Below are 21,512 nucleotides of genomic sequence, written 5' to 3' on the forward strand. Positions count from 1 at the left end.
TTTTTTTGCCTTTCACGTTACACATACAAGGAATTTGGCTTGGTGATTAGTGAATGACAATAAACAAAGTAAAAGACATCATTTAAAAATATAAATAATCAAATTGACCAAACAAATGAAGAATACCTTAGCTAAGCGATGATATGAATAGACTAGATAGCAGCAGCAGCAGCAGCAGCAGCAGCCTGCAGCGTATGGTACAGCTTTATAGTATAAATAGGATTGGATGTCTCTGTTAACTGTGACAGCAGAGTTGCTTCCTGCTGCCCGTTCAAAATACACACCAACACCGCCAAGTGTAAGGTACAAAAGTAACAACTCACTATCTCAAAGTGTCTTAACGGTCACGTTCCACAAGTCAAAGACAGCACGCCTCACACACTAGCGGTCACCAGGAATCATCCTGCTGCTTGTATTGTTACAGCCTGCAGTTATACACAGAGGGATTCTCTGAAACAACAACTTTTAGTGTTTGTCATTTTCAACACTGGGGTGCTTTAAACACAATACAAGTCTCTCCCATTCTGAGCCACTCTCCCCTGATTAATAACACAACAGTGCTCTTACTCTCTTTCTCTCTCTTTGTGTTAGTTCTTGCTATTGGTTCCAGCTTACATCCGTATTTGGGTTTGTTTTGTTTTTAACTGGAGCGTGCTTTATACCTGAATGCTGCAAGGTCACAGTTCTGTAATCAGGAGGAATGACCAATTAACAAAAAATGTGTTTCCATTTATTAAGCCATTAAGTAGCTTCAAACCCAAACACAATCATTTTGATATCCAGCTCATTGAATCTCTTTCTTTTGTGAAAGCACGAAGAGCCGTTGCTTTCATCTTGAGATATATTTATTACATTTTGTTTTCATTTTCTGACATCTGCCCACTCCGTTGATTCATTTGTTATGACTGGGCAGCTATGAATATTTGTTCTGCTTAAAGTGTTTTTTGAGAGGTCACATTGTGTTCTTTGGAAAAATGAGGTGAAAACACAAATAACAACTCAGAGCAGATGCACAATCAAAGGCTACCAATTCAGGCCTATTTAAGTCAAACCTTTGAACGGGTTGCAGTTTGTGAGATCTTTTAAACCACATCTATTGGTTAACTAATAAAAAAAACAGCTGGTGAGTTTTCTGAGGCCATTTCAGTCCCATTTCAGTCAGTCTTCTTCCTCTTGTGGTTTTTCCTCCACAAAAGCATTCAAACGCTTTTTCTCTCAGACATATCATTGCTCCACTAAAGTCTCTTTAGCGAAGTGTCAACTAATTGTACCACCTAAAGCCTTCAGTGGTAATGACCCTATATCTCCAGTGGGAGCATAATAAAACAATGTTCTGCTTGATCTACTTCCAGTGTTGCTCTAATGGATAGGGATAGTATCGGGAAATCAGACCCCTGAGCAGTGGCGAAAGAACACGACCCAACAAGATGGGATGGTGGTTATGTGTTATCCTGTAGGGATTTCGAACTCCCCCACATCCTGTTTCTCCGTGTCCATTTTGTGCTGCTTGAAAAACATAAAAACTGTAAATGAAAGAAGGGAAGTAAGAATTAAACCGTATCCTGCGCATGACCCCTACAACTTTATTTATAGAAGCAACCTAATGACCTCAGTGTGAAAGACTGTACGTGGAAATCAAACAGTTGACTTACTCATTACAAAACTGCCTTTATCTTTAATCTAACCGTGTTAATTGTAGCCATGAGGTTTAGTCTAAACGACGGATATCTGAATAGAATATATCTTTTAATTTGGTCAGATATCCTTCAGATCCCAGAGGATCATTTAAATCACTCCTCTTAGAGGGTTAGTAGGAGCACATTTGCGTCGACTTTTCATCTGTGAAATCTTCAGCACCAGTGTGAGATAAAGTTAACCCAAAAGACAGCAGCTTTTTTGATTTGGGATGCAGCCAGAATCGCATCTGATCTTGAGCCAGAGGGAAGTCTGCTTCGTCCTTCTGTCCTCATGCCCCGCTGTGTGCATTCAAATGATCAGCCATTAACACAGCTACACCACCTCAGGGGGAGAAGATATGCTGGAATACATTGACAGGAAACAACCCTGGTGGTATTTTATACATTACGATTTTTTTGTTCTTCCTCTTATTGAGTAAACAGCTGTTGTTAAATGGCTCGTGAGATGTAGATTTGCTGTTCTTTGATATCTGATCGACTGCCCGAAAAGGCATGTATTTGCCTGTGGTGTTGCTATTTTAATAAGATTTGAGTAACACCTGCATATGTGAGGTGAATTACAAATGAATGTGGAGCTATTGTAATAAAGAAGTGTTGGATCACATGTTGCCGTGTGTGGATATATTCATGGAAATGTCTGAATAGCAATTGCTTTGCTGTATTGCTAATCATTTAATAATTTGATTACTCAATTTCCTAGCAATTCCCTAACCAGCGAGTCATCCAAAACAAGCACTGTGCTAGTCGTCTCTCTCAGGGATTAATTACATGGTCATCCACAGGAAATGAATAGCTTTGTCCAAAGTCAAGCGTTACATTTTTGCTCCCTTATGTATGGTTTTCTTTGTCCTTACATGAACCCATCCACATGACACGGCTGTTATTAAACCTCAGACCGCCCTTCATTGCACTTAATGAAGTTCTGTGTCTTGTGTCCTTTTGACAAGGACAGTCATTATCTATATTGATACATAAATACACTGCAATGGTTTTGTGTCACTTGATGTTTTTCTTCTTTTCTTCAATAATATAATAAGTAGCGTATTATTTAGACACCAAATGTATTATTTCAATTTTAAATGGTTTTGGCTGAAAAGCTGAAGAATTAAAGTTTTAAAAACGTACTGTTAGTCAATGTCCCCACAGTGTTACATGCCTGGGAGAATATGTTGTTATAACCATTTTTTCCTCATTTTGTATTTATGTTCCAGTCCAGAAAGGTACACGTAACTCTGGGTCATTATTGAACCATATGGTGCTCTAATATGTTGGGTAGCAGTTTCTCTTTGGGCCCTCATCTGTCTACTCAGTGGATAGATTGAAGAGGTCTAAACTGTGATGTGTGTCTGTCGTATGTTCAGCTGATATTCCTTTAGTTCTAACTCATCACTAATCTTCTATTTCTATTGGGAAAAAAATGGTCACAATTGTTGATGGACAGTCTTCTCCCTCACACAGAAATCAATATGAACCCTTTTCTATACCCGGTTAGCTGATGAAACAATCACACAGGGTTTTGTCTTTGCTTACAACTTTCAAACTGAAAAAACATTGGCATTACAATTATCTGTTATGCCAAGGTTTAAGATATTTTTAATATGGGCTCAGGGGCTTTAGGAGGTGACGACTCAAATCATCATTTCAACATCCCTCAAAGTCCATTGATTAGTTTGGAACATATTTGTTATGCTCTATGATTCAATAATAAGCTCAATAATAACAGTCATTATAGACTTTGCCAAGCTTGACTGACATTAGTTATTAATTCTGCCATACTTGGTTTTTTACATTCTCTTTTTTTCCTGCGAGAAATCCCAATGTGCACAGGAAGTTGTCTATTTCATTCTCATGAAAGCAGAAACATGAGTTTGTTTGAATGGAGTAAAAATTACAATGAGAAATTCAAGATATTAATCTACATATATTTTTTCTATGTGCACCGAGAAACAAACTTCAAAAGCATAGCATCCGTAGCTGTCCTTTATTAGATTCACAACAAGTGAATATTTAATGGATGTTTCACATCGAGTTTCTGAAAGCAGTCCGGTGAATATGAGCCAATCTAAACTGAAAGAGGTTTTTTAATCTAGTCATAAAAGGCTCTTGAGTTGATAATAAAGAAAGATGCACATTGTTAAAATGCTGAATGGTGAGACATCCCAGCTTGTTTGATCTCCAGCCATTTCTCCCCTTGAGTGAAAATGGCAGTGTTGCAGGAAGCTGAGGGACAAAAGCAATGCTTTCAAGCAGGGGCAGTTAAAACAGCAGGGAAGTTAGATGGAGACACTGTTTAAGAGCTAAAGATTGCGCGTATGGTTTCATGCTGGGTTTTAATGGATGATGTATTGTTTACCACAATGAAAATCCTTCCAATAAGGTGGAATAAACACAAAGTGGAGAAAATAATTTGTCCTGACACATGGCAAGTTTTGTGGAGACTTTTTGTCAAAGGAGTGCTCGGCCTTCTGTAACAGTGATAACGTGTCAAACAGTTTCCTCTCTTATCATCTTTCCATATTTCACCTGTAGCCTAGAGCCAACTTTGACTGTTTTCTTTGGGATTTTTGAGTTATGGTCCTGCTGGAATGCTGAGTTTACAGCAAAGTATACATGCTTGAGGATGCTTTTCTAAACACAGTGGCCGCAGCAAACCCCTCGTCACAGGGGCATAGATCCTCGTACAGTGTTATGAAGTAAAATATGTATTTACTTGCTTTAATAAACTGGCATTATGGGCTCTCTCTGGGCTGCACGTTTCCGAACATAGGCCTACTTTACTCAGGTGATAGTCAGACACCTTGATGTCTGTGCTTCTTTTACCCTTGTACAGATTGACAGTGTAAAGTACATAAAGTACGTACTAGGAAGCAGTGTCATAGTCTAAAAGCACACCACAGTGTGAAGACAATGTGCAAGTAATCACTTTTCCCCTGGTAAAGGTGGAAATAAGCTGCTTCATCCAAGAAAATCAAACATGAAGGAATTTGGATTCATAAACATAAACCGACGGGACATTGACGAGAAGAGCAACGATATGACGTGCGTTGAAGAACTTACGATTCCGATGCTCGGCATTGCGTATGCTTCACCATAGAAACAAAAATAAAGAAAGCGTCCCAACCGGACCAAACTGTCAGCTTGCTGAGATCTGAGAGGTGTGCACGTTGGCTCCTCTTTGACCTTCGGTTACCGATAACACTCTCTGCGTATGCTCGCCAATACGTTTACGTGTATCTCTACAGCAGCATGATTCCAGCTTTAATGTTTGTTTTTTTACATGGCTTTTTTGTTTGCAAAAAAATACGAGAATATATTAAATTCACAAGTTCAAAATAAGTTCAATGGTAGGTCCTGTTGTTTTGATGCAGAGATATATCTGATCTTAATGGTGACTATGTGAATCACTCCATACTGCAGTAATCATAATTTAGAGCCCTCTTTGTGTTTGTTCGAACAAGTCCTTACCTTAAGGCATACCATACTGTGTCTGTGAGTTATGGAGTGTTAAGCTTTCAGTAGAATTTTCACACATTGGTAACCCTAACCTCAGGGTTGATGGGAGGCCAGTAGCCCTTGGAAACTTCCCATTGCAAAATAATCTTATTTTGTTCCAGCCCAGTGATTCAATGCCACTGGCTGATTGCCCCCAAAAATGAACCAAAAAGTCTATCATCCACTCCATTTCATCACCGAAACTTTGTTTGCTACAAATATTGAATGTAGCAGAGGACTCTCACACTTGGGTAATCGTGCAGAAAAAGGAATGTGCAATTTCAATAGCATGATGCTTAATGGCTCACCTGTATTTCCTTGCATGTTTCAGATGGGAAGGTGGAGGTGACGAAGGAGAGCCTGAAGCTCTGCACCATGGGGCCAGGAAAAGTGTTTGGAGAGCTCGCTATTCTCTATAACTGCACCAGGACTGCCACCGTCAAGAGTGAGTCTCCACAGACACCTGGAAAAACATCCAAAGTGCTCACATCATTCTGTGCAGAATGTCCACAGGTCCCCCAGGTGACAGATCATGTCACCTGTTCACACACACACACCCTGTCCACGGAAATCTGCTCCCTTGGTGTGGAGGATTAAGGGTCTTTCTGCCTGTAAAATATCAGTCTTGCGCTGACACAAAGAGGACGATCTAATAGTCACGCACAGATAGCATTGTTCCTCGGTCGCGTGTCAAGGTTGACTCTTTCATGTGTTAAAGCTTCTTCTATGAAGGATGCACAGTATGTGGTCTATCAGACTGGTGATTTGAATAGTCAGCCGAGTAGAGTAAGGAAAGGAGACTGAGAAAGGACAGGACAGATGGTGGACTACGCACATTTGAGACGGAGCGTGTTAGAAGAGTGTGTGTCAGGATGAAATATGTGTGTTTATGTCACGCAGGAAATAGGTAATAGCTGGAAAAATGTCTTTGGAGAGAATATTAAATGGACAAAAAGGTGAGATAAGGTGTCATGGGTGAAAGCGTTACTGTGCAGATAAATGCAGCTCAAATCAAGTGTCTGGGTATGTGCTCCAGCTGGCACTTATGGTGTCATTACTCAGTTGAATCACAATTGACCTGGTAAATAATTCCACACACCATGAGGTGGTTAATTCTTGTGTGTGACCCAGGTATGAAAGATTGCGTGAAGGGCAGGTGGGATCCCTCGGGCTTGTAGACGAAGGCGAAGAAGGGCCAGTTAGAGTGTTGAGGAAATCGAGGTTGATGGTGGCAGCAAGGCTGCACTCCCCTTCCTGACCCCTTCCATATCCTATGGACCCCTACCGCTGTCCAGCCAACCTGAGGGAAACTCCTGGCTCCCGTTGCTATGGCAACAGGTGCCCACAGGGAGATGAGCCAGCTCTTAAGGGATCAAATATTCCCCTTCCTACAGGCGACTGTGCGTCTGTCTATTTCTTTTGTAAATTCTTTTGCCTGCCACCGGCCCACTGGCATGAACTTCATGATCTTTAGAAGTGTACGTCAGCGCTTTGCTGGTGATGTGGCGGCTAAATAAAAACTCTGCATGGAACAAATGATGTAATTGTCTACATAGGCAGAAGTCTGTTTACAGTTGAACAGGTTCAGTGGTCGTGTCTCAGAGGGTGGTTGTCTTGGTTTTAATGTATCTCTTTACACAAGAGTGTACCGAGGAATTCTGCCGTGGCATAGGATATTAGAATTGGCGGCTTCCAATGGAAATCATGCAACTACCTAATGAGTGTGCATGAGGGATGAGCTTCCAATCAGTTAACTTAATTTGATCTACATGTTGCAACCCTGTAGGAGGATGTATCCTCACTGTAATTTTAATATACATTGCATGGTTTCTTCAGTCATATGCATGAATAATTACATCTCAGTAGAATTTAGATGACTTTAACTGCAAAGAAAACTCAAAATGTAATGACATTATTGCCAACTGTAATAATGAAGAGATTGTTGGAGTCTGTTGTCGATTAAGAAAACTCACAGAAACAATGAAAAGCCATTATGTGGTATAATAATTTAGAGAAATTGTTTGCGGTTATGATTTTAACATAATGATGACTTTTGTTTCTTTTGTTTCAATTGTGGTGCAGTGTGCTACATTCTGTCGTCAGAAATGTGTTCAAGGTTACATGGAAACATGGTTTAATTCATTCCAGCAACAGTTAAATGAGTTTGAACTGTTGTAATCCAGCCGATGTTAGTCTTAAACTACAGTACCAGCATATTTTGGCCCATTAACTTTAAATTAGTGCCAACCATTTTCCAAAGCATACCACAAGGTTTTGGATTTGTCATTGCGTCTTTCCTATAATCCTCCAGGCATCATTTGGTTTCTATCTATTTCAGAACATTACAACAACCCTGGCTAGATTTCAGAAATTCCTCACAGCTAGTGTCTGTCTACTGGCTTTCCAAATCAATTTGCACTTGCAAAGATTGGGATAACATGACTGTGACGAATATAAAAGCAGACAACAATATTTTCAATTCTATGGAAGTTGTTTGTCAAATCACACTGGTATGAATAAAATCTAAAAAAAAAAAGAAAAAGAACTACTAATATGAAAAATTACAGATGTAGCCTATTCAATTAGAATAACATACAGACAGAAGCAACACACACAAACAAGCAAATAACACACACAATTCAATAAGTGGTAATGTTTTTAATTGTTTCAAAAAACGTTGTATTGGACCACTTTGTGGAAAAATGTGCAAATTGTTAGTCCAGTTACATGATTCGAAGTGGATGTATTGCAAGGATAAGACAACATTGTAAGCTCTCCAAAGTAATACGAGGATTAATTGAATTTGTATTAATTCTTGCACATCATATAAATCCCTGGAGGGACTGACACATATAGTTGCTTTCCACCAACCCCCTTCCTTTACAGCCTTTAGGAGATTTTCATGTGTGAGAACTTGCTTGGACTCTCCCAAGAGAAATGGATCCTGTAAAGTAAGCCCTGACTTGAGCATTTTGAGTAGCGCATTGTCCCCAACGAGCTCCAACAATCAATATGCTAGGTTTAGTTTCAGGATACGGACACTTATGTGCAGAGTTGTGGACACATTTGGGCTTTGGCTCTGCCCGTCTTGGCAAATGAGGTGGAATTTCACACACAGCCTGAGAGAAAAATGTTACTCTTGCCATTAAGATCATTTTCACAAGATAACAACTGGGAGGATGCTGGCTGAAGATTGGAGAGTAAGAAAGAGGTGTGAGTGAGAGACAAAAGAGATTGCTGGCCAATACAGGACAGCGGTGACAACAAAATGAGGGACTCATCTCAAGGGAAGCAAGACTAAATTTGTATCTTTTTGTGTGCCAGAGTGACAGAAAGTGGCCTTCTGCTGCGAAAAAATATTCTTTTATAGCAAGAAAATGTCACTTTTTCATGAAGACGGAGACAGCATAACAGAATGCAATTCAGCATGGTGCGGCATAAAGCTGTGCACCGGTAGACTGTACCTCACTGCGACACATAATAACAACAGCAAAGCAATCATTTGATATTGTTTTGTGGCTCAGGCTTTTCTTTTGAAAATGCTTTAACTGTAGAATTCAAGAATATATTATCAAACTTCAAAATCATGGTAAAAAGGTTGGCAAATAGCAACCATTTTCATGATTGATTACTCTGTCAATTATCTTTCTCGATCTCTATAAAACTATTTTTATTTTAGGTTTTTTACAACTAACCCAAAAACCCAACAATATTTACTTTACAATGATCACTTTGGAGAAGTTGTAACTACCTGTACCTGTTCTGTCTGGCATTTGTGATTGAAGAATCACGTAATCAAATAACCAATTACTAACATAGTTGTAGATTACTTTGCTGATTGACTTGTTATTTAAATAATTTATGATTTCAGAACTACATTAAATATGGTCAAACACTAGAGAACTTTAGGCTCTACAGTTTCATCTAAATTTGCCAACAAGCCGTCACCTCTTCAAAACGTACTTGCTCTAAATATTAACACATCGCAAGCAGAATCTGTAGAGGTGGTCCTTATTAAACATTCTACACTATAAATATATACCTTTTTACCCCCTAATAATTAGCTTTTTTCCCTCTAGCTTTCAACCACATCTCAAGGTCTTTCTGAAAAATGTACTTCTTTCAACAGTAAATTATTCATTTTCACATTAAAATATAGTCTTTTTTTATTACATAAATAAAACAGAAAATAAAGAAAGACATTATGGCTGTAATAAATATGATCCCAGATTGTGTCACACACAGCGTCTTGTTTATTCCCAGTAGCTCCAAACGAGGGTCGTGAATCCTGACATTGTTTTTGGACTCGTCCTCTCTTAGAGAATGAGGTCACTGCCAGTCACTACTAATTTAATCAGTGAGACTGATTATCAGTGTGCTCCATCTTAATGATAGTGGTGGTAAAGCAGTCTTGGACATCTCTGCAGAAACTCAGCAGAGCTCTCAGTTGCACATGGACACGAATACTTTAACATGTGACTGCATTTTACTTTTAGGATAAAAACAACGTCATAAGTCATGTTAAGAAGCACTTTATTTAAAGGAGGATCCAGATGAGATGGGGGGCAGCGTGCCAGGACATCCTATTCAGCTCTATCCATCAAGTATACTGTAACAGTACACACAGGCACACACACGCACGCACACACACACACGCACACACACACACACACACACACACACACACACACACACACACACACACACACACACACATTTCACACTCATTCCACACTCCTTTCACACATAAGTCTCACTTTGAGTGACAGAGACTGTCGCTCACTCTCTCTCACACACACACAGACACACACACACACACACATACAAAGCGAATGTTATATAGTGCAGTCAGGTTTTACAAGTATTTATTTTCATGGTGTTCAATGTCCCAATATGGGTTGGCCAGTTTTTACACTGGCATGCCATCCCTGTCATGCAACTTTATTGGTGGCTTATATATTATTGTTGTGAATCCTGAAGGTCACTCCTGTAAGATTTGTTCAAAGCTCCGGGTCCCGTGGCCGCAGGAAATTCAGGATTCAATGAGTTAAAGTTTAACAATATTTAATGGCAAAGATAATATTCATGTAGCGTTCACGATCGTGGAGCTGGTAAGGGAGAGCTCTCCACAGACGGACACCTCGCTGCTCCCAAGGCCTCTCTTTCAGCCAGGTGCAGCGTAGAGCCCGGGGCTGTCTCAAGATCCCGAACCAAAGAACTCTGACTCCAGAACAAATGCTCGGCTGTTAGTATGGTCATGCAAATGAATTCACACCTATGGGTTAGTTCTATTGGTCAGTTCAAAGGATGCCGCCGTTCTGTTCGCTAAGCTAATTAGTAAACAGGCGGGGTCAAAGTGCACACATCCGGTCAGGGACCGGAAGTTCCCCATCAGAATAAAACCTACTATCCTGCCTTCAGAATAAAAGCAACATATCAGGTTTCAATCGGCATCCATTTTAACTATTGTCTAAACAATAAAACATTCATTCTCATGCATCATACAGTTAATCATTACATTTGTCATTAACAAACAGAATAATAAAACAGTGATCCTGTCTTATGTTTCATAATACATTCCTCAAGAATATTCCTCATAATATCCCAAATTAATTCATAACTTTCTTTATGTATGACATGTGCAAGTATATATAAAATCCACTACAACTCAACACTCCATAAATGTACAATTAAGTAAAATGATCCCGATTAATTGTAAAATATCCTATTACTGGAATTAGTACAGACAATATGAATGAGTATTAATTAATGATATCAGTAGATAGTGTTGTTCTTTCCTATATTTTGACAATGTACGCCCAAAGAGGGTTATGTGATCCTGAGCGGGTTCCTGCAGCCAAAGTGACTCAACTCAATAGCAACGATATAAATCCACATATTTGTGTTTAGAAGAAAAATAAAGACACAAATTAATGCAATGCTAATACAGTATATATATATATATATATATATATACAATAATCTAAAACAACCATCTATAATAGAACTCCTCAGTTGTGGCCATACAGTAACACCACATGGTGCAATTGAGAATACATGTAAAGTATTTACCAAGTGTGCAGAAAAGTCTAAATAAATAAGAGAAATGTTTGAAACATTTGGTTTCTGACACTCAAACTTGGCCAAAGCTTCTGAAAAAAGGGAAAAAGAGACTAAACATCAACATTTCTAGGTCTTCTAAAAAAAATTCAATTTTATATAGTTGACGGTATTTACAGACATCCAGTTTAAAATACATTGACTGGTGGTTGATGGAGGATTGCATCACACTTGAAAGGTTGGAAAATCACTGATTACTTTATCTAATGTATAAACATATTAGATGCATATTAATACCAAACAGTTCATGCATGCATATTATATAATGCTTATCAAATATTTATATCCAATTGACCTTTCCTTTCTCCTACGATTTCTATTATTTGACATTTATAATCTCCTAATTAAATACAGTTGGCAGCCATCCAAACCATGACTGAATCTGTCATTTAGGATTAAGGGCTTTATGTTCATGAGGGGTACATGTTGAGGAGTGGGACTTTGCAGCATGCACTCATAAATATAGAGCCATAAAAGCTGTTCAGCCAGGAGTTAAATGCTTGTTTGCTTGTCGTCTTTATTATTTTTTAAATAACCACCACCTGGTAACAGCACATTAGATGGTGGTGGCTCGCATAAAATGACGTGTAATTGGAAAGTCAACTAGGATTTTGTTGGGGTGGACACACCAATTGTCTTGTTCAACAGAAATGTGGTTTAATTTAAGTCGGCCCTATACTGCATTCATGAGCTTCACCTACTGAATGTTAGGAGCTTTTGTAAGCACCTTCAAACCCCTTATAGACAGCAGCTGACAGCTAGCACAGGCCCAGTGCATCAGTATCCACACACACACACACACACACACACACACACACACACACACACACACACACACACACACACACACACACACACACGTGTTACTAAAAAAAGCCCTTCCCTTTGTATCATGGTATCACAGAAAGAAAATTAAGCCGCGGCAGCAGCTTTGTCCCGTAGACTTCTGAGAATGGCCTTTGTGACAGAATGATAGCTCAGCTGTTTAAAACCCTTCCTTCCGCTGGGGATTGAGCAAACAGTCTTCTTTCTAATCAATCTGAGGGTGGGGGGGATGGGGTGGGGGTGGGGGTGGGGGGGGGGGATGTGCATGCCAGTGTGTGTAAATGTGTGAGCGTGTGTGTAGTAGACTATGTCTGCTCAGTCTCAGAAATCGCCCCGGTTCACAGTGAACCTTGTTTTGGCAGAACTAGATACGTAACAGGTACGGCTCCTTGGAGAACCAGGCACCAAGTTAAACATTATGACTGGTGGAGAATGGTGACTTCAGCTGGGGACTCAGTATATAATAAAACATGTTGCTTATATGGCTGTCAGTGTGCCCTCTTAGTTGTGTACACTTGAACTCTGAAAGTAAAGGAATGCATACTATTTAGAAAACGTTCTTTCTGCACTTCACCTTGTTCACATGACTTGATAATGCAAAGTGAGATCCCCTCCAGCCTTTCTTTGACCCAGCAGTATGACTCCTCAACATCAGTACCTCGTCTTGGCCTCCTCTCACTCTTAAGGACTGCTCTCCTGTTGAATATGGCGCAGAATACCAAGCACCAGCGGAGAAAAACCTGCAGCATTTTATACAATTTGTTTTCAGTGTGATTAATATCAAGTAAGAGCAGAATATAAAAGCAACCTCCAAACAAAAGGCTTTACTTCTGAGCTTTTTTAAACCCAAAATGAGCACTTTCACTTTGCACTTGAAATATAACTATGAATTCAGCTGAATATTAGAACGATGACACAGCTGTGTGTCCTCCACAATGTTCAACGTTTTGCATGTCATCAAAGGAAATATGTTGGGGCAAGTGTTGTCTTAAAGTCATTCTAATAAATTAGCAACCATTAGCAGATACATAACCCACATTTAACATTCTAACATACGTCATTATTTTGCTGATTATATAATGCAAGCATAAGCATTAGATTGCTGAGACGCTTTGCAGCCGTTAGCCTCTTTTCATGCAGAACATTTTATAAGCTGAGAATACGCTGTCTGTATTTAATCAGCTGGACATGTTTTCTAGCAGAATGAAGCATAGATGCCGCCGTGGTCTTTGCAGCCTGGCAGGCAGCCTCATTGTAGCGATCTGTATCTACGACTAGCCAGCTACGTTTTTTGGTGGTGCTCAAAAATAAAGACAAAAGAAATGAGTGACAGTACGGACAGAAAACAACAGTCAGTGTTTCTGCAATCCAAAACGTTAGTTTCAGGTTGCGCGTGAGACTTTATGATACATTCCAGATATATGAAAGAATTTACATTTTTAATTGAGAAAAACCTGGAGAAAACTTTCTGCCTTGTATCGCATAATTGACCTAGATTGTTTTTTATTTCATTCCAGATTTGTATATATATATTGACACATTTGTATTTTAATAGATCCTTTTGCTAGATCCTTTGCTAGAAACATTTTTTTAACTTAACATTTTAATTTTATATTTATTTTCTGAGCATTGTTGGAAGAAGCCTGAGATTTAAAATATTTCATTGTAAATGGCATGCTCCTCTGTCGGTGTTGTGCATATGACAATACATAACTTGAAACTGTCGTATCTAGTGGCAAGTGCACTTGTATACACCCCATGTATTGAGTGAGACAAGAGCCTCTTTTGCTGAAGATGGTACACATTGTACTGTTATGTAAATTGACAAACGACATCAGAGATATATTGTATATTTAAGTATGCTTAGAGTACTTGTAGTATATAATGAATATCTTGAAGGTTCAAAACAAATTGAGCTTTTAAGAGAAAGGACCAATTAAATAGCCAAGGCCGGGCTGTAGGAGCTCTTGGAATCAGTAAGGCTAGTGATTGTATTCTAAACAAGAAGCACAGAGGAACCATCTATTATGCTGCTGGGTCTTTGTAAGCTACCCAAGAGGAGGGAAATGAGAGACTGACGTACATGCAAATGCATCAAAAGATAAAACATGCAAATGTACAAACAAGAGAAATATCAAACAGTATGCTTTACATGTTGTAATTCAGACACACAATTAGACACATGGGGAAAACACATCTAAAATTGCACAAATCAATAGAAAATACTAATCAAACTCACAAATTGGCATTTCATTTGCTTTGGTTGACATGTCTGTAATTTTTCAGATAATTAGTTCGAGACACAATCATTTTGTTTCCATCACACGTGCAGATGTATGCAGAGCTTCAGGACTGATATATTGCATGCCGTATGGTAAAGGGTTTCATTGATAAAGCTAAGGAAATGCGGGAACAGGGACAGAGAGAAGCAGACAGAAAGAATGGCGTTGGAAGATAAAATTCCAGTGGGACAGAGCCAGAGAAAAATCTTCTCTGTTTCCATGGCTGCCATGGTAACACTGTTACACAGAGTGCAGCAAGAAATGTGGTGAGAAAATGGTGATGGTGGCAGGGAAGCCCCCACCCAGCTGTATGAAGTTGAGGTTTTCCTGTCTGCATCTTTGACTTGACAATCTAGGTTTTTTTGTAGGATGAAGGCATCTTAATGTGTATGTGCGTTTGTATGTAAGTGCCTGTGTTAAATGTTGCTACTCTGTGTGTGTGTGTGTGTGTGTGTGTGTGTGTGTGTTTGTGTGTGTGTGTGTGTGTGTGTGTGTGTGTGTGTGTGTGTGTGTGTGTGTGTGTGCCTTCGAGACTGAGGGCCCCTGCTGCTGCTGTTGTTCTGATTTTCAGTTGGAGCGCAGGTGTGTTCCGGCAGCTAGCGGATCTTCGGGGGTTTTAGACGACTTGAAAGGTTAAAACACCCAGAGAGGGAAACCTCAGACAGGAGCAATATACAGTCAGTCAGTCAGTCAGTCAAAAGAACGCCCCTCAGGTGGACAGGCTAATAGGAATATTCGTTTGTCTCCGGGTAATCAGGGTAACTGGGGACTTTCTACCTGTTTCACAAGCTGTTAGTCGCTGGTGAAGTTATAGCCCAGTATCAGTAAGTAAGTAAGTACGTTTTTTTATATTGCACTTTTCACAGACAAAGGGTCAGAAAGTGCAGTACAGTATAGTCAATTAAAACAAACTGACAATTAATAACAGGGGCCGAAAACATTTCAACAGTTAAAGAGCAGAGTAAAATACACAGTAAAAGATGGTGCAGTAAAAAACATAAGAAAACAATAAGAAAAATAAATAAATAAAAAACATAAAAGCAGGCCGTAGAAGATGTAATGAACCAAATGCAGTAAACAGGTATGTCTTTAGTTGGTGTTTAAATGACACTATTGAATCAGTGAGGGAACATGGCTTCTCTTAGCAGTACTGTGAATCAGGTGCTACTGTTTACAATATTTACACACAGTCACTTAAAGGTGCAGTGTATTATTTGGCGGCATCTAGTGGCGAGGTTTCAGATTGCAACCCACTGAAACCTTTCCTGTATGGCGTTATAATGAATCCCATTGCTTTTCTTGACAAGACCAACCCTGTGTAGTATTCAAGCACTAGCATTGGCCAGGTGTAACCTGATTTGTTCAGGTCCTACTCTTTGACCACTTTTTCTTGGCTATCCTGACCACTCTCAAGCTCAAGGACCTAAATCTAATCAATGGTCGCTACATCAACCATCTTTACAGGGCAGGTCTTGTCATGAAATGCAATGGGATTCATAATTACTCCTATATGCCAAGCATGTGGCCGATGGAAAAAACGTGAAACTGCGAATGGCCCCATCTCGAGCCAGTGTTTGGTTTGTCTGTTCTGGGCTATGATAGAACCATGGAGTCTGGCTTCGTGAAGAGGACCTACTCCATATGTAGATACACACGGCTCATTCCGAAGTAATGAAAACACAACAGTTCTTATTTTCAGGTGATTATACAATAAAGAAAACATAGTTATCAATATGATATTAAATGTCTGCCAATAGATCCCCCTAAATGCTTTTAATGAATCATGGGCAGATTGAATCTGTAATCTGATCGTGAAAAAGCTAAATTCATTAAATTCATCATAGAGGAATTCAAGATTGACTGAAATATGCTTACTCAAGGTAACGTGAAAAGGTGTTAAAGCATTCGTCTGTCCGCGTGTAACTACAAGTAGACTCTACAGGGTTCTCCACTGGGTTGTAACTAACATTAGGTTTTTAGTATTTCTGACCCAGATTTTCAAGCAGATTTGTGAGAAAAGATGAATTGCAATCATATTTATGATCCGGCCATCGGAGGTGTGCCACGGTGTCAATTGAAGTGACTTAAATGTCATCTGGATTTGATCCAGATACGAGACTGAAATGATACATACCGGTACATATACATATAGTGATCTTTGCAAGATGTGTGGGAAGAACATGAAAGATAATCCTCCATAAACGAAACTGGGGCAAGTGTGACTCACACCTTTGGCTGTATAATGGACTCATTGATCTTATGAACTTGTTGATTCATCTATGGAAAATTAATTCTTTAAGCGAGCTGTTTCACACACAATGCAGAAAACATCAATTATTAAAGTTAATCAGCGTGAAACAAGACGCTTGTCACAGATTTGAATGCAGAGTTTCGTTTGATTTTCCCAATGCAAAGATCAGATAACTCAAGGATGCATACAATGTTGCAATTATTCACTATTTGTTGAGCAAATCTGAGAGAGGTGTGACTGACCTTTACCTCTAAGAAGGATTGATTGTTGTTTGTTACCTGCAAAATACAATTGTCTCTCTCTCTCTCTGTCTTTGCACACACACACACACACACACACACACACACACACACACACACACACTGACTCCTTGCATGTTACAGCTTGAGACTCACATCACGGTAGAGAGAAGAAAAAGATCATAAGTGTGGCTACATTTTACTCCAGTTGATGCTGAGAACTCTCGTTGTATCAAATGCAATAAAACCCTCAAAAGTAAGAAACACCAGCAATCTATCAAAACGTTTAGCGAAAACGCAGATCATCAATCTGCAGAAATGTTGGTTTATCGAGCAGCTGTCCATCTGCAGGTAACATTAGCGATGCCTAAGGAGTTTGATAATGAGAACAGGCTAATCGATGAAAGCTAATCGCTCTTATTGTTTCGATGAAATCCTAACAATACCATCCCTAAATACGGATTAGAGTCAAGTAAAAAAGAAAAAAAGGAAGCAAATACATTGTTTGCTCTGAAAATATTACAGTGTTTTTTTTTCAGAAAGGCACACAATTCAAACGGTCAGGAAATGAAATATTGTATTTTGATGTCATATGTTTGTCGTCATTAGTAGTTTTTGTATGTATTATGAGCTGCTTAATGTAAACAGGTCACAATTCATCGTGAAAACAACTTCTCACCAACAACTTCTCACCAACACTACATCATGATGACATTATAATTGACCTTCGCTCAATATTAATTTTCACTGAACAGAGCCTGAACGCATCATGATGTAACTGAATGGAACATTTTTGTTCTCCTGTTCATTTAAACAAGGATTGGTTGTTTGCAAAGGAACATTATAAGAGATCGGCGGATACCGACCGTCAGTAATCACACTGTGATGGTTAATGTTGAACTGGGGTCCGTGACACCACTAACTATCAGAGTGCTAGATATATTTAGAATTCATGAACAAATCTCTAAAATCAGCTGGGGGAGGCGTGGAGAAACAGCTGTGCAAACAGTGCATATTACAGCTGTCTGAGGCTTCATCCTCCGTCTCCTGTTGACTGTCCCTTCACTTCCCTGGTGTTTCTCTTCTGTCTGTGGATTCCGACAATGAGGAAACACACACAAACACACACACATTACACACATATTATTCTGAAACAACAGGTAAGCAATAGTCACATAATAATATATCTCAGCCAATAACGCTTTTGCAGTTTTTTCTGTAGATACAGCTTAAACGGAGATCAAAGAGCAAAAAAAAAAAGGCAATTTTCAAAGATCAGTCGACTACAGGCAAGACTTGAGCAATCAGATTTGACTATGTTAATTCTCAGTCGGGGACACTTCTATAAGGGAAAAAAAACAACTTTTCATAAACTAGCTTTTACGTGCTATCTTGCCCACAATATTTCCTTTCCCGCCTGCTTTCGTCACAATTTCAAGTAAATTGTGTCTTGCCAATTCTGGTCTGAGGCAGTAAAGAGGCCCTGATGTTTGGGACCATAGCAATACAATTAAAGTAACTGACTGAGAGGCAATGCAATTTCCATTTGCTGACCTCCATCCTCCCAAAACCAAGCTTAATTTCATGCCCTATGAGAAATGGTTGATGGTAAATAAGATGTGCTATTTTCGATCATGTATTAGCTATAATACCGTTGGCCTCTTTATATGTATTGGTGCAAGTTCTTTGCAGCAAGCTAAACACACCTCCAATACAGGTTGAAGAAAGGGAATGGCCTCCATGTCTTTTAAATTGTTTTTCAATATTTAACAGTGACTCCAATCTTTCCCTTAAACAAGTGCTTTGAGTGCCTAATTGTACCCATACAATGCATTTATGACATTTGATACAAGCAGAGAATGTATTATATTGCAGGTAAGACAAATTCCGTATAGATATTGTACAGATATGTTCATCAAAAACGTTTACTTATTATCTTGATAAATAATTATTCAAATGACATTACGTGACTCTCAAAACCCATTTGCAGTTGCACATTTGTTATACACGTACACCATTTCTGGGAGACAGGGTTGCAGAATAAACAAACAAAGTATCACCATGGTCATAATAACTATTATCTAACCAGATGCTCTAGGAAATGAAGTTCAAATGACAGTCCAACAATGGCATTGAGCGGGTTAAAAGATACCGGTCAATATTTGCTTGGTCACAGGTCTAACAAAACGGTGGATATACTAATCATAAACTGCTTTAGGCTGTTCTTGTACTGGTTGCTACTAGCAACAGACTGTTAAGCTGAAACTAACTGCTGGTGGCAGAATAATGACTCTTCATATGTGTTTACCAGCAGGTTGGAGATAGTGTGGAAATGGTAAGAACAGATATTTAAAGGACGTATAATACCGCATGCGCTTGAAGTTGTAATTTATAAGTAAGATGTTGTATTTCAAACATGGCAGAATTTGTCACACAAGCTCACTGAACAGAGAAAGCCATCTGTAATATCTGAGCCACTCATTGGTTTGATTAATATTTGCATGGTTATGCATCTTTTCCTCCGATAATGAACAGTTTCTCAGTTTCGGAAGCTGAATCCAGGACTCCTGCAAAGAGCCTCTTGTCAGAATAATTGCTGCCTCATAAAAAATAAAGCGTGGGAGACAAAAATATACAATGAGTATGCGCACCCATGCTGGCATGTAGTCACTCACTCACACACAGTCACATAAACCTATATTCATCGTGTTCTGGAAAAGCAGTGTGTGTGGGGGGATTATCACACTGGCTTTGCTCTGTTTTTGGGTGTAGAGATCTGTTGCTTTTGCCTCAAAGGGTTTCAAAACCTCAGCCTTGAATGACATTCACTGAAATTCAACAATGACACAACAAGCTATTTCTTCTTGTCACATCTGACACAAGAGCTCACAAGTTTGATGTCATTTTATTGTACACACTATAGTTAACTCATTCAGTGGACAGATAGTTTAGTCATCGTCCTCAAGGAGGAAATTATTCTGGTAATACATACAGAAATAAACTAAATTATACAAAAAGAGAAGGATTAGGAATACACACCAATGTCGGAAGTTCTTGTGACTTAAGACAATGTTATTTATTTAAAGTTTGTATGGATGTCGATACAATTGGACAATGTGTCTCATTCACTGATTTGTGCGTAGAAGTGTTCTTTGTTTGTGCACAAAATAAGGACACACCAAAATTAATATTGTAATAAAGAACTCATGCACACTGTCCAATGTAATTCTTACCCCCGTGCACTTGTTAGTGAATCAAAATCATTGTAAAATGACAGGCACATGTCCACTATTTGCGATCAGCATACTGCCACGCCCCCATTTGTCTATATAAGGAAATACATATTTGACTCCCTAAAAAGACAGATTTCATTGTGGAATTTGAGTAAGCCACAGAACCAGCTATATAACCTGATACAACCTGCACCAGGGCCTAAAAATAACCGCCATGCTGATGAATAGCAAACACAATTAATTTCCTCCGTTAGCCGGGCAGACTGCAACTTATCAGGTTATTCCAACTGATTTCCTCTGTGGCAAACATTTTATGTATGCTTGTATATGATGATGAGGACGACAAACAATTAAAATTGATGTAACAAACCGGCAAGAAAGCAACTTGTGCAGAAAGGTAATGTTTTATTGGCGTTAAGATGCTGCAGTGGTTGTTCTCCATAGGAACAGTTAGGTACATCAGCTCAGGTACATCAGCTCAGGTACCAGCACTTCAATCATGACACCATGAAATGGAATATGAAGAGGAAGAAAAAAGATGAATTCCTGTCAATGGAAAATGTGTTGATGTGCTGATTTAAAGGCTTTTAGAAAGAACAACATGTTAGCAGTTTGCTTCATTTTTCTTTCCACAGTGTTCTTTTGTTCCTATTCCCTTCCGTCTTTTTTTCCATTCCATTCACCATTCATGAAGTACTCCTTAAAGAGAAATTACACTTCTTCCTTTTTAGATTTTAGATACTTAAAATGAAAAATGGTATTTCACTATCACATTGTATTGTTTTGCCGTTTCACTAGTTCATGCCCATAATTACAATATTCGCCTACAAATATTATGTGTTTACATATTCTATTATAATACATTACATTTTGAATTCATATTGGCTATTTTTCCATCCTTTTAGAGGTGTATGATTTGTTCAGTCTGCACCACACATACAACTCTCCAGGCTATAATTGATTAATAAAGGTTCAGAGTGAGGTTTGCTAATGTTACAGATTAGCCAAAAGCTTTTTTAGATATACTTCTATTCAATCCACCTTTGACAGGAAGTTTCCAACTGAAAAGTGCTAGATTTATGCATTTAAAATGAAATTAGATATTATGTTTTCTTCATTTTTAATGGTGGACATGGTTAGTTATGATGGTTTGGAAATGTAACTATTTTTATGTCACGGCAGCTGAAATAGAACCCTCTAATGTAACATCTATGAAGTCTGTTATGTTCTCAAACAATAGATGGGTGGATGGCGGGTGGTATGTTGTTCGGCTCAATATTTCTCAAGCAGCTGCTGTTCAAAGTCCATGGACTCCTGTCTCTCACATGGGGCGAGCATTGGTAGAGCTGGCAGCTGGAGACAGCATCTGATTG

General features: G+C 38.9%; 1 protein-coding gene across 1 annotated transcript in view; it reads left to right on the plus strand.

Annotated features, from left to right (window-relative positions):
• The window catches only part of LOC117743960 (cGMP-dependent protein kinase 1-like), a 78,311-nt gene that overhangs the window by 21,344 nt on the left and 35,455 nt on the right, over positions 1-21,512 (plus strand). The window contains exon 3 of the mRNA XM_034551961.1: positions 5,521-5,634. Within this exon, the coding sequence (XP_034407852.1) occupies positions 5,521-5,634 (114 nt within the window). The remainder of the gene's footprint in view (positions 1-5,520; positions 5,635-21,512) is intronic.

This window comes from Cyclopterus lumpus, chromosome 15 (genome assembly GCF_009769545.1).
Source record: "Cyclopterus lumpus isolate fCycLum1 chromosome 15, fCycLum1.pri, whole genome shotgun sequence".
Classification (NCBI taxonomy): Eukaryota; Metazoa; Chordata; class Actinopteri; order Perciformes; family Cyclopteridae; genus Cyclopterus; species Cyclopterus lumpus.